At 39.1% G+C, this 18,723-nt stretch overlaps 1 protein-coding gene across 1 annotated transcript in view; it reads right to left on the bottom strand.

The window, feature by feature from the left end:
* Positions 1 to 1,077: 1,077 nt before the first annotated feature.
* LOC104402656 (mitogen-activated protein kinase kinase kinase MLT) overlaps positions 1,078 to 18,723 on the bottom strand; it is a 45,494-nt gene continuing 27,848 nt past the window's right edge. Inside the window, exons 3-9 of the mRNA XM_010010590.1 lie at positions 18,489 to 18,590; positions 17,627 to 17,692; positions 16,641 to 16,669; positions 16,392 to 16,529; positions 10,218 to 10,304; positions 6,560 to 6,634; positions 1,078 to 1,188 (exon numbers count right to left, since the gene is read on the bottom strand). Of these exons, the coding sequence (XP_010008892.1) occupies positions 1,078 to 1,188; positions 6,560 to 6,634; positions 10,218 to 10,304; positions 16,392 to 16,529; positions 16,641 to 16,669; positions 17,627 to 17,692; positions 18,489 to 18,590 (608 nt within the window). The remainder of the gene's footprint in view (positions 1,189 to 6,559; positions 6,635 to 10,217; positions 10,305 to 16,391; positions 16,530 to 16,640; positions 16,670 to 17,626; positions 17,693 to 18,488; positions 18,591 to 18,723) is intronic.

Genomic DNA, 18,723 nt, shown 5'->3' with positions numbered 1-18,723 from the left:
TCCCTCCATGTGACCGGGGGGCCGCTCACTTTTTCCACTCTCCCGGTAAAAACTTCACGTTTTGCTTTTCCCGGGAAGCCTTGGGAGGAAATGCGGGATGCTGCTTTGATACAAGCCCCATTTCCACGGGCTCTTCCCTGTCCTCCAGCTGCCCCTGCGGCGCGGTTCTTCCATTCCAGCGCTGCGTGAGCGCAGGCAGGGAACCGTCCCATATTTCTGCTCCCAGCTCACCTGGCGCAGGGCCAGCGCTGCTTAATATAGACTGAGCACGACTGCCTGGTAAAAATCTTCTGCCTGTGCAGAGCTGTTGTCAATTTTCTTTTCCAAACAGAAGGATGCACTGCAAAGCAGCGAGCTTCCTGACTGACGCACAGGCTTTGGGGACAGGGTTTTAAAGTTTTGGCACGTACCGAAAACAGGCTGAAACTTTTACTGTAAAACAGTGTCACGTAATAGCATCTTCTCAAATCTGCTCTCCATTTATAATCACTTAAGAATAAAAATTACCACGGCAGTAGGTGCGATCATACGCTCAAGCAAGGCCGGTGCACTATGCAAAACCACGGCTGGCTTGGGTGTATGCTGAATGCATGGACACAAAGTCAATGCAAAGGAGAGGATGCACAAAATGGCAGAACACATACTAGTGAAGACAAACGGAGGCTTGGTTTGAAAATCTATTTTTTTATGCTCTTTATATTTTTTTTAGCATATGTCTATACACTTTCTATGAAACTTGCATCAAACACAGGTTTACCTGAGTTGTTTTGCCCTCACACTGCTGACTGAAAATGCGTAAATAGCTTTAAGATGTGAATCACAAAACCATAAATATCATGATACCTAAACCAGTGTAATTATAAATACAGGGTACAGCTAAGTGTATTGGCTCCCAATACAAGTTTCACAACATTCTGAGCATTCCTGAAAAACAAGGTAAGTTACGTTCTAAAAATACCTCGAGCCCAGATATTTTCTACCAATACATCATCAGAGCCTGATGTCTTTCTGAAAAGAATATGGACTCACACTTTTCAAAAGGGAAACCACGTCATTTCATCTCGGGAAGAAGGAAACTTACCTCCACTCCGCCTTGTTATGCAGGAATGAGTTACACTGGTCTGGAAGGTTACTGTCATTTGACATAGACTCCAGGATTGAAATGATCTGCTTGAATGATGGCCTTTTCTGAAGATAAAAAACAAACCCACAACGTTTGTGTTCATATATTATTACTGTGCAAAATTACTTGCAGGAATTTTTCAATTAAAAGACTACAAATAACAGAAACTGGGATGCTGCTTTCTGAACACCACATCCTACCTGAGGACTTTAAATGTTTAAATTTTCTTTCTTTCTTTTTGTGCTTCCCATTGAATAAAAGGTTTGTTTGGTAAGAGTCACATAAGCCAGTGGGACTCAAGCCTTAGCTCAGTCTCCCATATCTACCATTAAACCTTTTGGTATCCAGTAAGAGCATTAAACATTAGTAGCACAAATGACCACCAAGGTTCCTGATTCTAAAGTTTTCTTCAAGCTAAGAAGGAAAATACTGCCAAAAAGAGAAGGCTGGACCCATTAGCAACTGGTAATTAGACAGATGTCCTTTTAACAGGTAGTAACCCACACTCTTTAAAGTGTGAACAAGCTATTTAGCTGCCCATCAAAAATGGGTTTCTGGCCACAGTTCCCCTTTTGCAGATGAGGACAGACTTTCCAGAAAACATCTCACTTAGCCACCTCAGGAGCAGACAGGAAAGAAGTGAAGATTGAGGCTAGACAAGGATGTCTTGCCTGGCAGCTGAGCTCATGTCAGTGGTGTCTATGCTTTTCTGTCCTAGGCTCTCCATCCAGCACCCACTGTACTCACTAGTCACAGAGAGCAGTTAAAACTGTATTTTCTACTTTCCCCTTAGTCCCAAATGGAAGCTATGAGATAGGATAATAACTGAAAACTGAAAAATGCACAGTTAAATGTGTTTCTTGAAAGAGCACTGACTCTGTTAGTCTGTTTGACAGACCCCAGACAAGGTTGAGACAAAAGGTTGAAACAAAACGTAGATACATAATAAGAGGATGATGCACATTCTCTCTCTATCCCGCCAGTAATTATACCATTTCTGCTAAAATTACAGATGCCGCAATTAAAACGTGCATTTTAATTTGGAAGCACAAAAACAATTAGGAACAATGCTGAGGTGTCTCTCCCTGGAAGATCCAAGTGATTTCCGCATTATAAAAGAAAGACAATTTCTTTATTTTAAATGTCAAACAGCATGAAAATGTGTCAAATGCATAACAAAAAAAAAGACAAGCTCTCTTATACTGTAATGCTGCACTTTTCAGCTGGAACTGGAAGCTTTGTCTGTCATTTTTGGTCCATCTCCATGACTTCAGGCAATGGGCAGCTGGATAAGCTATGCAGATTTTCTTCACACAGACAGCACTTGCCCCAGCCACCATGTGCTTATGCAATTTGGCCCCAGCCCAGCGTCCATGGAGTGGCAACCTGGGTGCACAGAGCAGCAGGTGCCTATTCAATTCAGCAGCACATTCCTTGCACTTGTTGATACAGTCCCAGTGTGGAAACCCAGCAGGGTCCCCCTGCATTTATGGGGGGGCTGAGAGAGGCAGCAGTCCTCCCCCTACATGCGTGATGCACCTGGACCTGCCCAAGTAACATGTTCTGGAAGAGCACCAACCTCCCTGGTCAGGGATTGTGCTGCGCCAGGGGTACAGAACTCAAAATTCATCCCTAGCACCAACCAGGACAGACAACTCTGGTATGGTTTAGGGGCAGGAGAACCTGTCAATATCCCTTCTTGTTGCTACAGCTGCATCTCCTGTAACCACCCCAGTGGGTGCAAACTGCTGATGGGATTCAAAAGCATCCCAGATGGTGAAGAGTGTGCCAGACAAGAGATAGTGGCTTCCCACCAATACACCAGGGTACTGCTACTGCTATGTACTCTCCAACGGACTGGTAGGTGTGTAATGTGCCTGTAATAAACTAACTCTACTTTCAGGAATAGATTAAGGGCAAACATCTCTATGCTGCATTAATTACAATACTTTATGGCTTATTTAGGATTATTTTATAAAACAATTCCATGAGTTTTGCTTGCTCCTTCTTTCTTGTGGGTATACCGAGAAGTATAGGGCAGGGCTGACCCTGAGTGAGCACAGTCAGCACTACTATCAGGCCTGTCTGGAGTAACTGGAGTGGACACACTGACAGAAACCAGGGGTTTTACTAAGCACAGGTGAAAGCACTGACTGACCTGGGAGATGCAGCAACACAAACTCTTTGGGTCATACACTACAGGCAAAGGAACTGTTGAGTTGTGCAACTAGAGTGGGAACAAAGCAATCACGCTGCACTGACAAAGCTTGTACATCTCCAGCTGTGCAATTTCTGTGAACAGCTACCAGCTATCCTGCCAGACTTGTAGCTGCCAGATTTACAGGTAGCAGTTTTCCCTAGGGGCAAAGCTGACAGGAAGACACAAGCCTGCTTTGCCATGTCGGTTTTGTTGGTTTCTTCCCCCAAGGCAAAGATAATTTCAGATTTAATAAATGCACTCTAAGTACAGTCTGACAGCTTGGTTAAAACTGGCAAGAAGCAACTGATGAAACTGGGAGCCCAAGCTGAGCAGCTTTTCTAAAAAAAAGTCTTATTTTTGGTGGATGAGTGCCTAGCACTTTCTAGAAAGTCAGGCATCTCAAGTCAGTCCTTATAAGAGATTCTTAAAATATCAAGGCATGAGTCGCCTTTGAAAATTGTTTCCCTTTATATCTGTGATGTCTCATACAAAAATCTTTAAAATATATGTCCCTCTAGAAATAATTCTTGCTAATGTTTTCAGCTGTTTCCTTCCACTCTGCATAAAACCAGGATATTTAATCCATATGGCTTTCCTTTCTCACTGCTTCTCTGTTCCCAGGTTTCTGATTTTCATTAAAATATTCAGTAATTTAGAAACATCTTTGATGTTAAAGTGGGGATAAACTGAGTGAACAGATGAAATGAGAAAGAACCACTCACCTGTGTTTCAAAGCAAGAATCCCCAGTAAACAAAGGCATCAGTGATGAGTGACCTTGTTTGCACAATTATCTAGTACCCAAGCAAAAGCAGCTTGTTTGGTAGCGATTTTAACATGTGGAAGTAGTTATTTAAGACACTTAGTTACCACAGAGATTGTTCTTTCATAATTACTGACTTAAAATAATTAGTAATTAACATTTTAGTAAAATGCTTTGAACACACTAGGGACTGTTTCTTTCAACTAGCAGAGTTTAAACTGTATAAAAACTACCATTACAAATACCATGTTAAGCAATGCACTGTGGACACTTTTTGCCACATATGAAGAAATTCTTAAGAATTCAAAGCAAAGTGAATAACTCTGTTCATTCCCATGAGGAAGTTACAGTGTAAGCAGTGCTGCTCTGCAGCAGCTCTCAAAGTGCATTCCTTAGCCCTATGGTAAATGCACATCCCTCTTTTCTCAGGGGTAATCCACTAAAGATACCTCAAGCTTTCTGTGGGCTAAAAGTATGCACCTTAGTGATTGCTTTAGAGCAGCTGAGATCCTCAAGCTCACCCCTGCTTGACCTCAGTGACTTATTCATGCATCGACTATCTGATTTTCTAATGCTAATCCTGGTAAAAAGGAAACATTGCACAGAGCAGCATTTTAGAGGAGTGTGCTCCATCTTTTGGCTCATGCAGGCCACACAGCCTTTATCAAGGCATTCTGAGAGCTGTAAGTAGCGATCCTTTCCCAACGTGTGACAGAGTAAGTCAGTCACATGCCCAAACTGTGACCAGAGATTACTCCATTTCAGTCATGTGAACAAAGCATTTATAATTGCTTAATAGAAGAGAAGCTGCATGAAAGAAGTAGCAAAGAGCAGACTGTCAGGAAAACCCATCTAACATGAGATTCACTCTTCGCACACATCAGAGACTCCTCAGGCAATAGCGCTCCCAGGAACCAGCCCACACCCAGGTGAATTATTCAGGCAGACAGAATTCAGCCTGCTGGTTGGGCATCCTTCTTCGACAAAATGCAGGTCCCTCCCTCTCCTTGAAAAACAGCAACAGCCTTCTGGACACTTACATATGTGGCCAGAGCAAGGCAGAGAGTGAGCTGATCTAGTATGTGCTGTAATTACAGATAAGAAGCTCAAATAATTCTTACTCTGTGGTATTTGTTAGTGATGCCAGTGCTTGGGAGTACTCATTAAAGATATGTAGTTGCCACTGGAAAGTGCTTTTCAGTAATTACTGGCCTAGAACTTAATCAGACTACTTGCAGTTCAAAGACTCAAAGCGTTTTTCTCCTCTCACTTTTGCAGAGAGATTAAAGATGGAGATACTAAGGGAATGGCATTTAAATGGGTCTTCACAAAGAAACCACATGTTGATGATGGATCTCAACCTTCTTTACTCATTCTGTAGGAAAGCAACACCTCACTTAAAAACAAAGGAATTTAAAAAAAAAGAGACAAAGAGGGGAAAATCTCCATTCTCATGTTATTCTTCTGTGGCTACCCTCTGGTGATAACAAGTTCTAGCTCTAGAGCAGCTGAGTGCTATAATCTATCTCGGGATAAGTCTTGGTCTCTCTGAAGTAGTAGCTAACTTTCTCCTGAGTTTAAAGGAACGAAGTTCTTCCTGGTGCCTTGACTTGATAAAAAGAGCGTATTTTTCTTTCTTTAACTATCCTCTGCAATCTCAAATACCTTTATAGGCAAAGGAAATGGATGCTAATCCCTGTTAATACAGCTAAGATGCCCACAGGCTCTTTCCAGACATTTTTATATACACCGGGATGGAAGCAGAGTCCATTTAAAGAAGGTAACTCCCATAATCTACAAAAGCTTTTACAAAATATTCTCTTTAGTTTCCCTTTTAGTTGATTCTTGCAGGGGCAGATTAATAGTGACAATGGTTTGGCTCTTTAACTTGTATTTTTACTCTATTTTCATAGTTAACGAGTCTCTTACAGTACTTCTACTATTATATTATTACAGTATAATCATTATAAAGCTCATCATTCAAACAGAAAAGATTATGAAAGGTTTCATGTTAATTTAGACTGCGTTGCTGCTGTTCCTACCCACATTTTATGGAATAACAAGACAAGGAAGGCACCAAAATTGGACCTTGAAATAGATACTTCATATGTGATGCTCACATAAATCCAAGAAAGACTATGGAAAATAAATAGAAAAGAACAATTTTTCTCTTGCTCCAAAATGATTACATTCTTGCTATCCCACCTATTTACTGTCATTGTCTTCAGTTGTCAGGTAAGTTAACAGCATAGTTAACTCTTGATTAAAAGCAAAAGAGACATTTAGGTATAAATATGTAAGCCCATTGAAAAAATAAAAAGAAGACAGCCTCAGCTATCTCTGTGAAGAAATGTGTCTATCAGCGTGCATCAACAGTCAGTCAGAGTTGTCCCCCGAAGAAACACTAACACACTTACCAAAACAAGGAGGGGGAGAAGAGGGGGTAGTATAAAAATCAAACACACATTAAATTACCTTCGAATCAGCGTCCCAACATTGGTGCATCAGTTCTGCAAAACTTCTGGGACAACTGCTTGGAATGGTTAATCTCTAATGGAAAGAGAATGTACCAGTTATTGGAAGCATTTCACTTTAAGCTGCTACTAAAAGATTTCCTCTAAGAGCAATGGAACTAGAAGTTGTAAAACACTCTTTTTTTAATGCAATATAAAAACTGAGGATTGACATATTAAAAAAATCAAACCTTACTAACACTGGCAAGATACACAATTAATTAACAGACCTATGAGGAAGGAACAGAACAAATGCACAAATGTTGTTTCTTAAGAAATCTTGGAGACAAGGAAGTAAAAACAAGGCAAACAGCTTTTAATACTAAAACATAACAGTTTGTGCATGTTACTGCAGGCTATTCCAAGATGCTTGTCAAGATAGGTATAATGTATAGCCTGCATTAATTCCTTTCTCCCACACAGATGATCCAGCTGTACAATACTATAATCACTTTTGATATAACAAATGGCTGAAATATATAATAAAGTAAGTGATTTAACAAGAGTTAAGTAAATCTCTACATGACACAAGAAATTTCATGAGCCTGTGGTCAGAAGGATTAATGAGAACATGCAGATCTTGGAAAGCACTCGGAGAGCACAGTGAACTCATATAAATACTTTCTAATGACTGAAGACAAGGGGTTGCTGGTTATTAGCCAGGACCACTGACTACAGAGAATTAGTTTGAAATTTGTTTGGTTTGCTTTGCTGAAAGTTTTAAATCCCGAAAAGATTCCCTCAGCTGGTCTTAGAGGAGTTTTAGTTTAAAGACTCTGCCTCCAGACTGGAAAGCCTAAAAGCAAATCCTTTCCCATACACACACATATGGATACTGAAGCCTCTCCAGTTGTTTTAAATGTGCATCCCTACAACATTACACATATAAGGAGATGCCTCTGCTCTTGCTAAGGCAGTTAAATGACTTCAGATGTTCATACTAAATTAAAAAAACATGTTGATGAAAAACAGCTCCTCAGTGAAAGCGAGCCCAAATATAAGAGGGGTCAAGCTGGAAAAAAAGGTTTCTTGTCCCGTAACAGGTGAGAACCAGGTATTACACTTGTGTTCAGACCAGCCTGCCAGGAATACCCCTTGACCTGTCGTACTGTTGCCATTTCAGAAGCAATGCAGAGAAAGTTGTGACAAATTGTATCATCATATCACTGCAACTTGACCTGCAAAGACTTACAAGCCACTGCAGCCGAAGTAAGAGTTAACAAATTCTACTCCACAAGCATTTGAACAACATGAAAACATGAGATACAGAGCCAGGACACTGCAGGAGTATGATTATTACAATAATGTAATACCTTAAGGTGCAAAGCTTTATGTGCAAGAAATACACAGAAATTCGTACAATGAATAAACAAATTGTACTGGTGCTTGATCTGTGGTTAAGTCATTAGCCTAAAAATACACCGGGTAGTCTTGCTACAGTATTTGTTTGTAACCCTCACTGTTCCAGGAGGTGGAAAATCAGTTGCAGTCACCATTTGTGTGTCTCACTTGTGCAGAATGTTATCTGTCATGTAATACAGAGGTAGCAGATTCCAAAAGTGTCATCTTATAAGAAAGATGACGTTTCTCAGTAGTTATTTATTATGAGATCATGCCTAGCATAACCTGAACTCTCAAGTTTTTCTTTTCTGGATTAAATATATAATTATATAGAAACTCTGCCAGAATAAAAATAATACTTTGAAATTATGCGAGAGTCAAAATACCCATACAGAATCATTAAAATCCACCTCGTTTGCTGGGCTGAGGCTTTGCAAAGGGGGATTTTTCACCCTACGCAATTACAGTTTGGCCTCAGTCCCACACTGATTTTAGCAAGTGACTTTCAGTGCAAAAAATTAAGGACTAGCTAAACAGTGATTGAAATCTGTTGTGAACTAGAACTATGCAATTCCACCAATGTCAACAGATTGAACTGAGAGGAGAACATGACCCTTACACTTGCTTTGGGACATAGAAACTATGAAGAGAAGTAGCACAAGCTGACTTTTATAAGGCTCATGGTTGGCATATTCCCTAAGTGATGGCCAGAAAAAAACCCAAACAACTATGCAAGCATTAATGCCCTCTAAGCTCCATGGCATCCTTCCAAAGAAGATGGTAGCAACAGGGTAGTGGTATCTGGCAGACAAAAGGCTGTCTCTGAAAATGTCACCCCTTAGGTTTCTTCAGCCATGAGTAAAATAGTTGTCATGTCCACATTTTGTTCATATTGTATTTTACACAGTTCCTTGCCCCAGAAAACTGTAGCAAAAGGTGCGTTGTACCCTCTGACATCTTTCAGCATATGACTACATCTCTTTATAACGTTCTCAATGCTACTCTGAGCTCCTTACATAAAACTGCACGTGGTAGGCACAGGAAACAAACACTGTTGCTGGAAGGCTTTATGGTTCCTCCTTCAAAATGATGTATGAGGCTTTTCCTAAACTAGGAGAAAGAGCCTCTTTGTGCCTCCTGCTCCAATAAACACTGTAGAAGACCACATTCATAGTCCTCACGCTGTTGGCTTACCCCTTCCAACTAATCAATACATCACAGTATCACTCATTGGAATTAATTGAGTCCTCCGACAGAAGAAAAAACAGAGAGGGGGGTGAAAAAAAACAATAAAAAATATTAAACTAAGAGGAGGAAACCTAACTCTTCTGTTTAACTCTGAAACATTTTTGAGAAACAGTTTATGTAGAATAATAGGAATCTGTATTGTACAGCCACTGCCTCACCATTGTAATGTTTCCCAAGCTTCCGCTGTGTCTAGATAGAGGAGGTTTCGTCTTTGTGGAGGATTTCCATGCTTGTCTGTGTGTGGTACAGTCACAACTTTAAATGTTTTTTAAATGTAGTTACTGTCTTTGATATCAAGGGACTATGTGTTCAGATATAGGCTCACATGTCCAACTAACTGAAAGCCTCAATTTGTGAGAAGAAGAAAAGCGAGGCTGGGGACACTGTACAAACGGTGTTTACACCACTGAAGTGCTTTTGAAATGGAAAGACTCTGCATGAGGAGGCTTGCAGCTATGCCACAGCCTTGCCGATACCAGTGAGGAGCTCATCTTCAATGTAGTGTTGAACGTAGGTGGCAAAACTGTAATTTCTCTCTTTTTTTAAAACTATTTTTTCTTCTTTTATTTTTGAAATTTTCATCTAAGCGGCAGTTTCTTGTACTATAGTGACTCCTGCTGGGAGAGTTAAGTTGAAGTAGCTGAAGGTCTCTTACAGATATATCAACTCCCGGCCAGTAAAAAGATGTCCTAAACGCAGGAGATGGAGTTAAACTGTTCCCCTACCTTGGACGCAATGGCTTCTTTCATCACTAAGAACAAACCCCTAGGTTTTACAATTGAGACTGAGAAACTAGTACAGTACTTGTACAATTTTTGATCTACAGCATCACGACGTGAAGCTGCAACAATTAGATGTAAAGGGTCCATTCATGAGGAATAACATCACTTTGACCCTTTGTGTTAGCTCCTACTGCTAATCTTTCCATACGCGTGAACTTACTTTCAATTTGAAGAAGATGAAAAAGTCTTTTGCAAAACCCCAATACTGTTTTCTGATCTATGTACCTGAATGTAGAAACGTAGTCTTACCTCGTTTTTTTCCACTACAAGCCAAGCTACTTGTAATCCTTCCAAGCCTTTAAAGGGGACCTCCCTTGTTAGCATCTCCCAGAGAACCTGGAACAGAAAAAAAGAAAAGAATTTTTATTTCTGTACTTTGTATTTTAAATACATTATTAAACCTTGATACAGCACTATTCTGTATCCAATTATCAGGCAACCAGTTTCCATTTGCAGGAACTTGGACCAGTGTTTGTGTGCAAGATCCTCTCACTAAATTAATTTGAATGTTTCCGCTTTTTCCTCCACAGAAAAAATGAGATGAAAAACTGGGTTGTGTGGGGTGTAATGCCTGCAATTTTGTGAGAGCCATGGAAAACGCTTTTTTACTATCTTTGTACACTATTAAGTTCACATGTGGCTGTTGAAACTTGGGAAGACAATGAATTCCTCCTCTCCTCAGCCCCAACTAGGCACATCCTTGCTTTGTAGTCATTTTGCATTTAAAAATGTTTCTATTTGATTGCAACTAGTGTTTCTCAGTAGTCAGAATATGATCCAAAAGGTATTTTGCTCCTATGATATGCCTATGAAAACATTAAATATAATTTTCCAAGCAAAATTTTAATTGCTTATCTCTAAGTATGTGATTATGTTAACCTCACCATATAGAAAATTACTCTGTTCTCCTCAGTATCTTATAAACATGCTGTCCTTAGGTAGGGAATGATCTCCTATTTCGCACGCCTTTAGCATTTTGGTAACACGGTATCCAAGAATCTAAGCTACTCTGTAGAAAAGAGTTTGGCATCACCCAAAAGGCTTCAAGTCAATGAATCCAACTTGTTTTTCTGCCTTTGGGGCTACACACTGGAGTTCAACCAAATTAACAGGCACTTTGTACCTTCACTTGCATATGTCTCTTTAATTTTTCCTCCCCTTGATTTTGTTTTTAATCAGAACCTTTCTATACTATCATTACAAATACCTACATACAAACTTTTTCTTCTGCTCATATACTAAGCATAACACCAAAAAAGACATTATTTATGCAGGATCTGACCAAATGCATTATGATTCTTATTCAAGTCTCTATATCCATGTCTCTATATCCTCACTATTTAGGTTAGTACCAGGCTTATTCCGGCTAAATCATACTGAATGGATTCTGGCCAGGTAGGAAAGAAAATGCAAGAATATTGGCAGATGCAGCTCAAGCAGAAAAAAAATGCAGAGTTGGGCATTTAATCAAGCAAACAGTGTACTACATCAGTAGACCTATTTGACTAATTCTGCTTGAGTCAAAAGATTGATTAGTAAAGGTAATGGTATCTTGGCAAAATAGGTAAAAGGTCGGTTTTCCTGAGAATAAGACAAATATGGGGAAAGCTACCATAGAGGTATTCAACTATCCTGTTTGTCTCAATTCATTCCTTTTAGAAGGAGAAAAGGCACCTCAATTTGTAATGCCAATTAGCACCTCTTTACTGGTAGAGAAGGAAATTTAACTGCAAGAGAAGGAAATATTTTAGCAGTTTCATGTACTTCAGACAAAAAACCAGTGTACAAAACAGCCAGTTTAAAACAAAAGCCCCTGGACCAAATCTAACATACAGGTTAGCAGACTTGCAGAACCATCTCATCTGTTTGACTGTACCATGAAACCAAAGAGAAGAAACTCAAGTTTGCACATCAGATAGAGCAGTATTTAAATACATCTTCAAGTAAAGAACATAATGAAATACATGTTAAATGTCTCCAAAAGCCTTGAGCTGGAAAACTCTACTGGTCTGCTATTTTTCTTTCAGAAGATGGTAAATATTAAGGGTTGTCTTGTTTCATTCATGCACGCAAGTTCGTGCAGAACATTTTGCATTGAATTCCTTTATCATGACACCTTTAGTGTTTATTTCCACTGCCTATACAGATCACTGCCTTCCTAAACCAACAGTGCTAGCTTAGAACACTTCAAGACTGCACATAGTTCAAAAGAAAAACAGCAATCTGACACAATATGAAGAGTTTTTCTTAATGGATTATTTTTTACCAATAGTAGAAGAGAGTAAAAGATACAAAAGTGGGATGTCAGAAACCCTTGTATTTAATCACATAGGTTTAGAAGATATTCTAACAACAATGCAAACTTAGTATTTGGGCCAATGGGATAGATAAAGCCTTTCTGTCTGTCGTTTTTTAAGCCCAGCCAGCAACTACCTCCAGCAATGGTGACATGTCTCTATGTTCAGTTTTATAGGAGCTTTAACCCCATCTCATGAATTCGCTACCCTGAATCATTAGCTAAGGTGGATGACTGCATTACCAGACTTTTAAAAAAGGAGCAAATGGGTATCTTCTATATTCCCATTTGCCTTTTCCTGTTCCCAAGGTCATTCAGCTGCAGAAAAAAGCATTTCAACCTGACTTACCCCAGCCTCTCTACTGCAAGATACACTCTCTTCATTTTTAGAGCTGGCTCCCCAGCTCACCTCACATGGAAATCAATCTATCCTCCATTTCTGGTGTAATTTAATTGAGACTGACATGGTTCACTTCCCCTCCCATCTCGGATGGTAAGGATCACCTGCCTCCCTGATCACATCACATCTCTATGATGACGGACAGCAGGTGCTCACAGAGAAACAGCCAAGCTAGATACAATGATGGAAAACAAAGCAAGATCATTTAATGTAGAGGTTTGTAAGCTGTGGCCTCTGAAGATGTTGGGCTTCTCTTTACATGCAGAGAAACAGGGAGACAAATGTATGAATATTCATCCTATACATGAAGCTGAGAATAAGAATTAAATGGTCTTCAGAAAAAGCTCACACCCACAATTCTGTCAGCTCAGCTGTGCATTTCAATTCTTATCCTCTCAACTATGTGACAACAACCAAAAGGAAAAAACCCCAAAACAACAAAACCCCCACATCCCCACCCCAGTGCAAAGTCAATAAAGACTCAAAATACCATGTAAGAGAGGGAACATCCAAATGAGTAACCTGAGAAAAAGAAAACACTCTGAACATCTTCACTGGGAAAAGGAAATGTTTCCTTGGGAGGAAACTGTTCACCGATGAGCATCAGGAGCCACAATTAGCAGAAGTACAGCATGAGCAGAAAGTGTTGCACTCTTAGAGGTGCGTCCCTTAGGTATCAAAATTAGGTCAGTCTTCTCTGCATTGATCCAAATGGAAGTTAAAGATCCCATAATTCTTTTCAAAAAGAGTAAGGGATAACCCCTGGAGCTGGCCAACATTCCCTCTATAAATAACGTATGTTCTCATAGCTAAAGCAATGTATGAACTATTGCTAGGAGCGTAACAGCTGCTACATTTAATGACAGTCTCTACGCTACCAATAGCCAATTAATGGTTTTACTTTTTGTTCTTTCTTTTGCTAAAATAGTTCAGCTACATTATATAAGCTTTCTATGATTAAACACGTTTATACTCATACACAAACACGCACTGCAGTTTTGTTTTGCAGCGCACTACAATTTTGCCAGGGTAACACATTTTAAACGTATATCTTAATGATTTCAAAACAGCTTTTAGAGTGAACATTGTCAATACACTTTCATATCTGGAAGCGATGCAAAGAATCATTTTTGAGCAACATACACAATGACATGTGAGTCCATTTCTGGGTTGATCACTTGAACACTTGTTATCTGTTGTTTAGAGTATGGATTTGCAAATGGTTTAGAAAAGAGAATCACTGAATAGCTGAACGAAAGTGTAAGATCTGTCTTTGTGTTGTAATAAATCTGGAAGATTTAGCTTTAACATTTCATGGCAGTATTACGAATTATTTACTATATATCTCAAAGAGAATATATGGGCCTGTTTAACCATCCATGAAGAGCAGGACAAACTAATCTGAATGTTAGCTATAAGCATGTGTGCAACTGTTCAGAAAGAGGAAAATCAATTTCAGCTGAGGAGCAATTCAGACCTAAGAGGCTGCTGAAGGACTTTGACACTTCTGGAAAAAAACTCTTGCACACCTTAACCAGAATATTTAACATCACAGACTGGTCTGTAGAAAGAAAAGCCAGTCAGGAAAAAAAGATAGCAGAAAAGAAATTAAAGAGAACCATGGGGAAGGCAACATATGTTGCAAACAGAATATCTATTCGTAGCATCTTACTAGTTTACATTTGAAAGGATTCTGTTCTTTGTTAACAGGACTTTAACTGAAGAAAAGCAGATTTGTCTCTAGCACAAAAGCTGCTGGCAAGTGTTATACTTTGAAAAGAGATTCTTTAAATTTTGTTTTCTTAGATGATAATAATTTGAAGAAACAAAAATACTGTTTCTAAGATTTTTTGTTTTCAGTCTTCTAGCTAATTCTCTGACAGTCTAACACTTATTATAGGGAGATTCCAACTTTCAACGTTATATTCGGACTATTTCTTGCTGGTATAACCCCATTATGTCAGTAATTTCATCAACAGAGAACTTGGGTCACCACAATTCTTCATTTCTACCCCTGTATCTCCTCTGAAAATGATGGTGTTCCAAGACTGGAGTTATAAAAAGACAAATTCATTCCTAAGTGCTTATGAATTTTTAAGTTTCTACCCACAGTAGAACACATTAGTTAAAAAACAATATACTAAAAAATGTGGGTCAAATATTATTAGGCATACTAAAGAAGCACTATACACCCATAACAGCAGTAAAATATTCTAGTAACACTGAGCTGTTTTCGTGTGAGGGCAGTTGAGTTTTACCTCCAAGCACAGAGCTGTCAAAGGAGCTTTACTTTCTGGACAAGCTAAAATAAATTATGTGTGACATACTGTTCCCAAGGCTCTGGTAATACTTGACATGATAAGATATTAAACAATTTCTTACCTTCTCACACTTCTAGAACATTACTTAAAGTCAGTTCACACCAAGATGACTATGTGAGCAGTTTGAGCTATAAGACCATGTTTGGAATTTCTCCTGTAACATTTTTGCTTTGTTTTGAAACTGGAATGTTGCCCTTCAGTGGATAATACGTGATTGCTTCCAGTAACAGTTTACATTAACATTTACATTTGTTAGCTTATGTTCTCTTACTGTTTGTGACCTAGTTCAGTTAAGCAAGCAAGCATTTTGAATCTGCCAATACAGGCTTTTTCTCCCTCCTTGCAAACCTTTCATTTGTAAGCAATGGCATATCATTTCTCTTTTTGTTTTTCTCCTCACTTTAAACAACTGTTTGGTAATGAGTTTAAATCATCTTAGGCTGGGTCATCAGCTTACCTATGTACTAGCCTGAAACTGTAGTGCCACCCCCACATGTATCTCTTCCCATCCCTCAAAGAGGCAATAGGTACTGAAAGAACTCTTCACTCTGCCACCCACCATTGAATCCAAACCCAAAAATGGTTAATACTCAGATATGCATGGAAACTACAACCCCACTTCCTTGCCTTCCCACCTTTCTCCCCCCCCCCTGAAAAGTATTCATTCTGTTCTCTGTCAGAGAAAGGCTATGGGGCTAAGCATACAATTAGTCTGAGCAGCAGTGCTATTTCTAGCCTATTTTGTATTGCAGAGCAAAGCCAAACTAGAATTTAACTATGGACAGAGTGAAATAAGTGACATTACTGTACCTGCAAACCTGACATTTTGATGAACTATAACTGATTGTTCCCCCTTCAGAAAAATGGCACATCAATGCTGGTCTTCCTAGATTTTTAGATGAGGCCTCTACCTTCACAAGAGGTACAGTCTCTATTCTTACAACTAATGATAGCAGGGTCTTTCAAACAATTATGCATGGAGAAGTAGCTTACTTTTCAGTAACAGTCCATTTTATGGAAAGTGGAATCCTAATAATTTCATCCCATTACATGTCTATTGCAAGACAACCCCTTTCTTTCCTGTTCCACTAAAAAACTACGAGTATAGATTTATGATGCAGATTGTTCAGTGGCTCCTTCAAACCTTCAGACACATGCTGAATACTTGAAGTAGAGCATGCACGTCCCACACTGGTATCCTGCTAATTTAATCAGATAAGGATCTTACTAGGCAAGGCACTGTTCTTTCTTTTGCTTTCAAGCATTTAATTTTAAATTATGGCTCAGTCTTGGAAAAAAGTGTGATATTTTTTGTTGTCCTTATTTAGAATAGTTGTTCTTAAATCACACAAATTCTGTCACACTAGAGAGCTGCTACTAGACGTAGGGAAATGAGAGGCACTCACCACTCCATACGAGTATGTGTCACAGGTTTCAGACACTGGGAGACTTTGGATAACTTCTGGGGCCATCCATGGAAAAGTGCCCACTAATGACATGTGTGTTGTATGGGAGTGAAACCTTGAGGCACCAAAATCACAGATCTGGCAAAAATAAAAAACCATAAACAGGTATTAGAGTTTCAATGTCATTTACTAGGCATCAAAACATCAAGTCAAGCAGCATCTCTCTACAAATAATTAAAGTGTTCTTACCTTTAATACGCCATCAGCAGCTATAACAACTGCAAATGAAAAAACAGTAGGTTACAAGAATGCCACTAGAAATAAAGACAATACATTTTCACAGCAAAAGGCTTGGGTTTTTATCAAGAAAAATTGTCCTACAGTGAGCCAGCACCTGAATATGCACATATGCACAACTGCCCTGGCTTCTTTGAGAAGCATTAGATAATGTCTGCTGAATACCTGCAGGCCTCTGAAGAAATGCAAAACCTTTCAGACCTTACTGAGTTCAAACATAGCAACTGGACTATTGCTAAAATATAGATAAACTCCATCCTCCCCAGTGTAGTTACGGTTAACAAGAAACTCTCTGAAATATTCATTAATAAAAGGAGAAAACTCACAACTGTGGAGAGATCTAGACTTTTCATGACTATAATCTCCCCGCATGCATGACTAAAATCTGTGTCCCTCCTATCCCAATACTAGTAATGAGAAAAGTTTCAATTAAAAGGCAACGTTCAGCAAATTTCATAAATGGTTGTCAACTGCCAAGTACAAACTAACTAGTGCAAACTAGTATGAGTATCTGTCAAACCTCAAAATATGCCATAGTAAAGACAAGATTTTCAGATAATAAATAAAAGGCTTTATCCAGTCTATTTTGTCTGGTGTCTGCCAGCCTTTCCTGGTACTCATCCTTTCCAAATAGAAAAATGAAGTGAGGAGTGCCCAGGCAATGTCTGACAGCTGGTAAGATGGGTACAATCATGATCATCAGGACACAACTTGAAAGAGCTCTCCACAGTGCTCTGAATGATTCCAGGGACTATAACGAAGCTCAGACAGGTGCAGGATTTGGAGGAGTCAACAGGCCCTTCTGTGCCTCAACAAGGGCAGCTTTATGACAGCCAGTGCATTAATTCTACTTGTTCACAAAGCTCAGGTATGGATTCAAATGCTACATTAACAGGTAAGAGTAAAAGTAGAGCGTTTGCAGTGTTCTGCTACTTAACCATTCCTGGACTTCAGATCCCTGTGGATTACTTTGACTGGAGCTTCCATGTGTAAATAGTGCATTCCTACACAAAACAAGGGAACAATCTTGTTAGGCAGGCTGAGGATGGCCATCACGTGTCAGCAGTCATATTTTCTGGTTCCCTCTAATTGCACTCATTATAAATTGGCATACCTGTATGCCATGTTGATATGTTGCAGGAGAAACAAAGCTTCCCATAATCTACTTTGAGTAAAAAACACCAAGCAAAGTTCATATATTATTCAGAGCATCTATATGGGGAATGTTTATGCTTTTTAACATCATGTTTAGTTATTTTCTCTAAGGTAGTGTCTACACAGGGAAGCCAAGATGTTAATTTACTGTTTGTGCATTAGTTTATACTAATTCTTGTGTAGTCACAAAGAACACAAAGGATAAAACAACTTGTTTTGCATTACTATAAGGAGAATTTCAGTATGTTTGCTGAGAATAAGCCCTTAGCTTCCTTAAACATCCCAATTCAAATCAAATATAAGTATAATTATGCACTTTACCTCATAATTACTCTACATCAGCAAAATTATCCTCTCGGGACTCAGGGGCAAACCAGAAGTAAAACTGGCTCATAGAAACCATTTTCATTCCAGAAATTATTCTGGATTGATAATAACCAAGGAACATACTATAAAAAGGCACAGTGAATGGTGGTTTGTTTTTGTTTGGTTTTTTTTTACTCTTTTTTTTACATATGGTTGGTTGATTTTTTCTGTTAATTTGAGTAAGTATAGGAAGGCTTTCCTGACTTCATAAGGAAAGCATCTCCAGCTGTGCACTTTGCTGGCTGTGTAGGCTAATTATGCACTGCTCGTCTTGCTTACCTTTAGCTATGTCAGTTGCCCAGGTCATGATATGATCCATATCCATCTCTTCACTTTTGTTACTATTAATGTAATCAAACAGTGAGCCAGCAGAAGCATATTCTGTTAAAAAACAACAACAAACAATCTCAAGTGACATTTTAAAACACTACACCTCAACTGAAAGATCTAATGAAAACTGCCAGTTCCAGAAAGCAGTCAACCTCTGGCTTAATGACAAAGAATTTAGGTTCAG

The sequence above is a fragment of the Nestor notabilis genome, unplaced genomic scaffold (genome assembly GCF_000696875.1).
Source record: "Nestor notabilis isolate BGI_N333 unplaced genomic scaffold, ASM69687v1 scaffold33342, whole genome shotgun sequence".
Lineage (NCBI taxonomy): Eukaryota > Metazoa > Chordata > Aves > Psittaciformes > Psittacidae > Nestor > Nestor notabilis.
The sequence above is the reverse complement of the archived record's forward strand: the minus strand, read 5'-3'. Positions and strand labels throughout refer to the sequence as shown.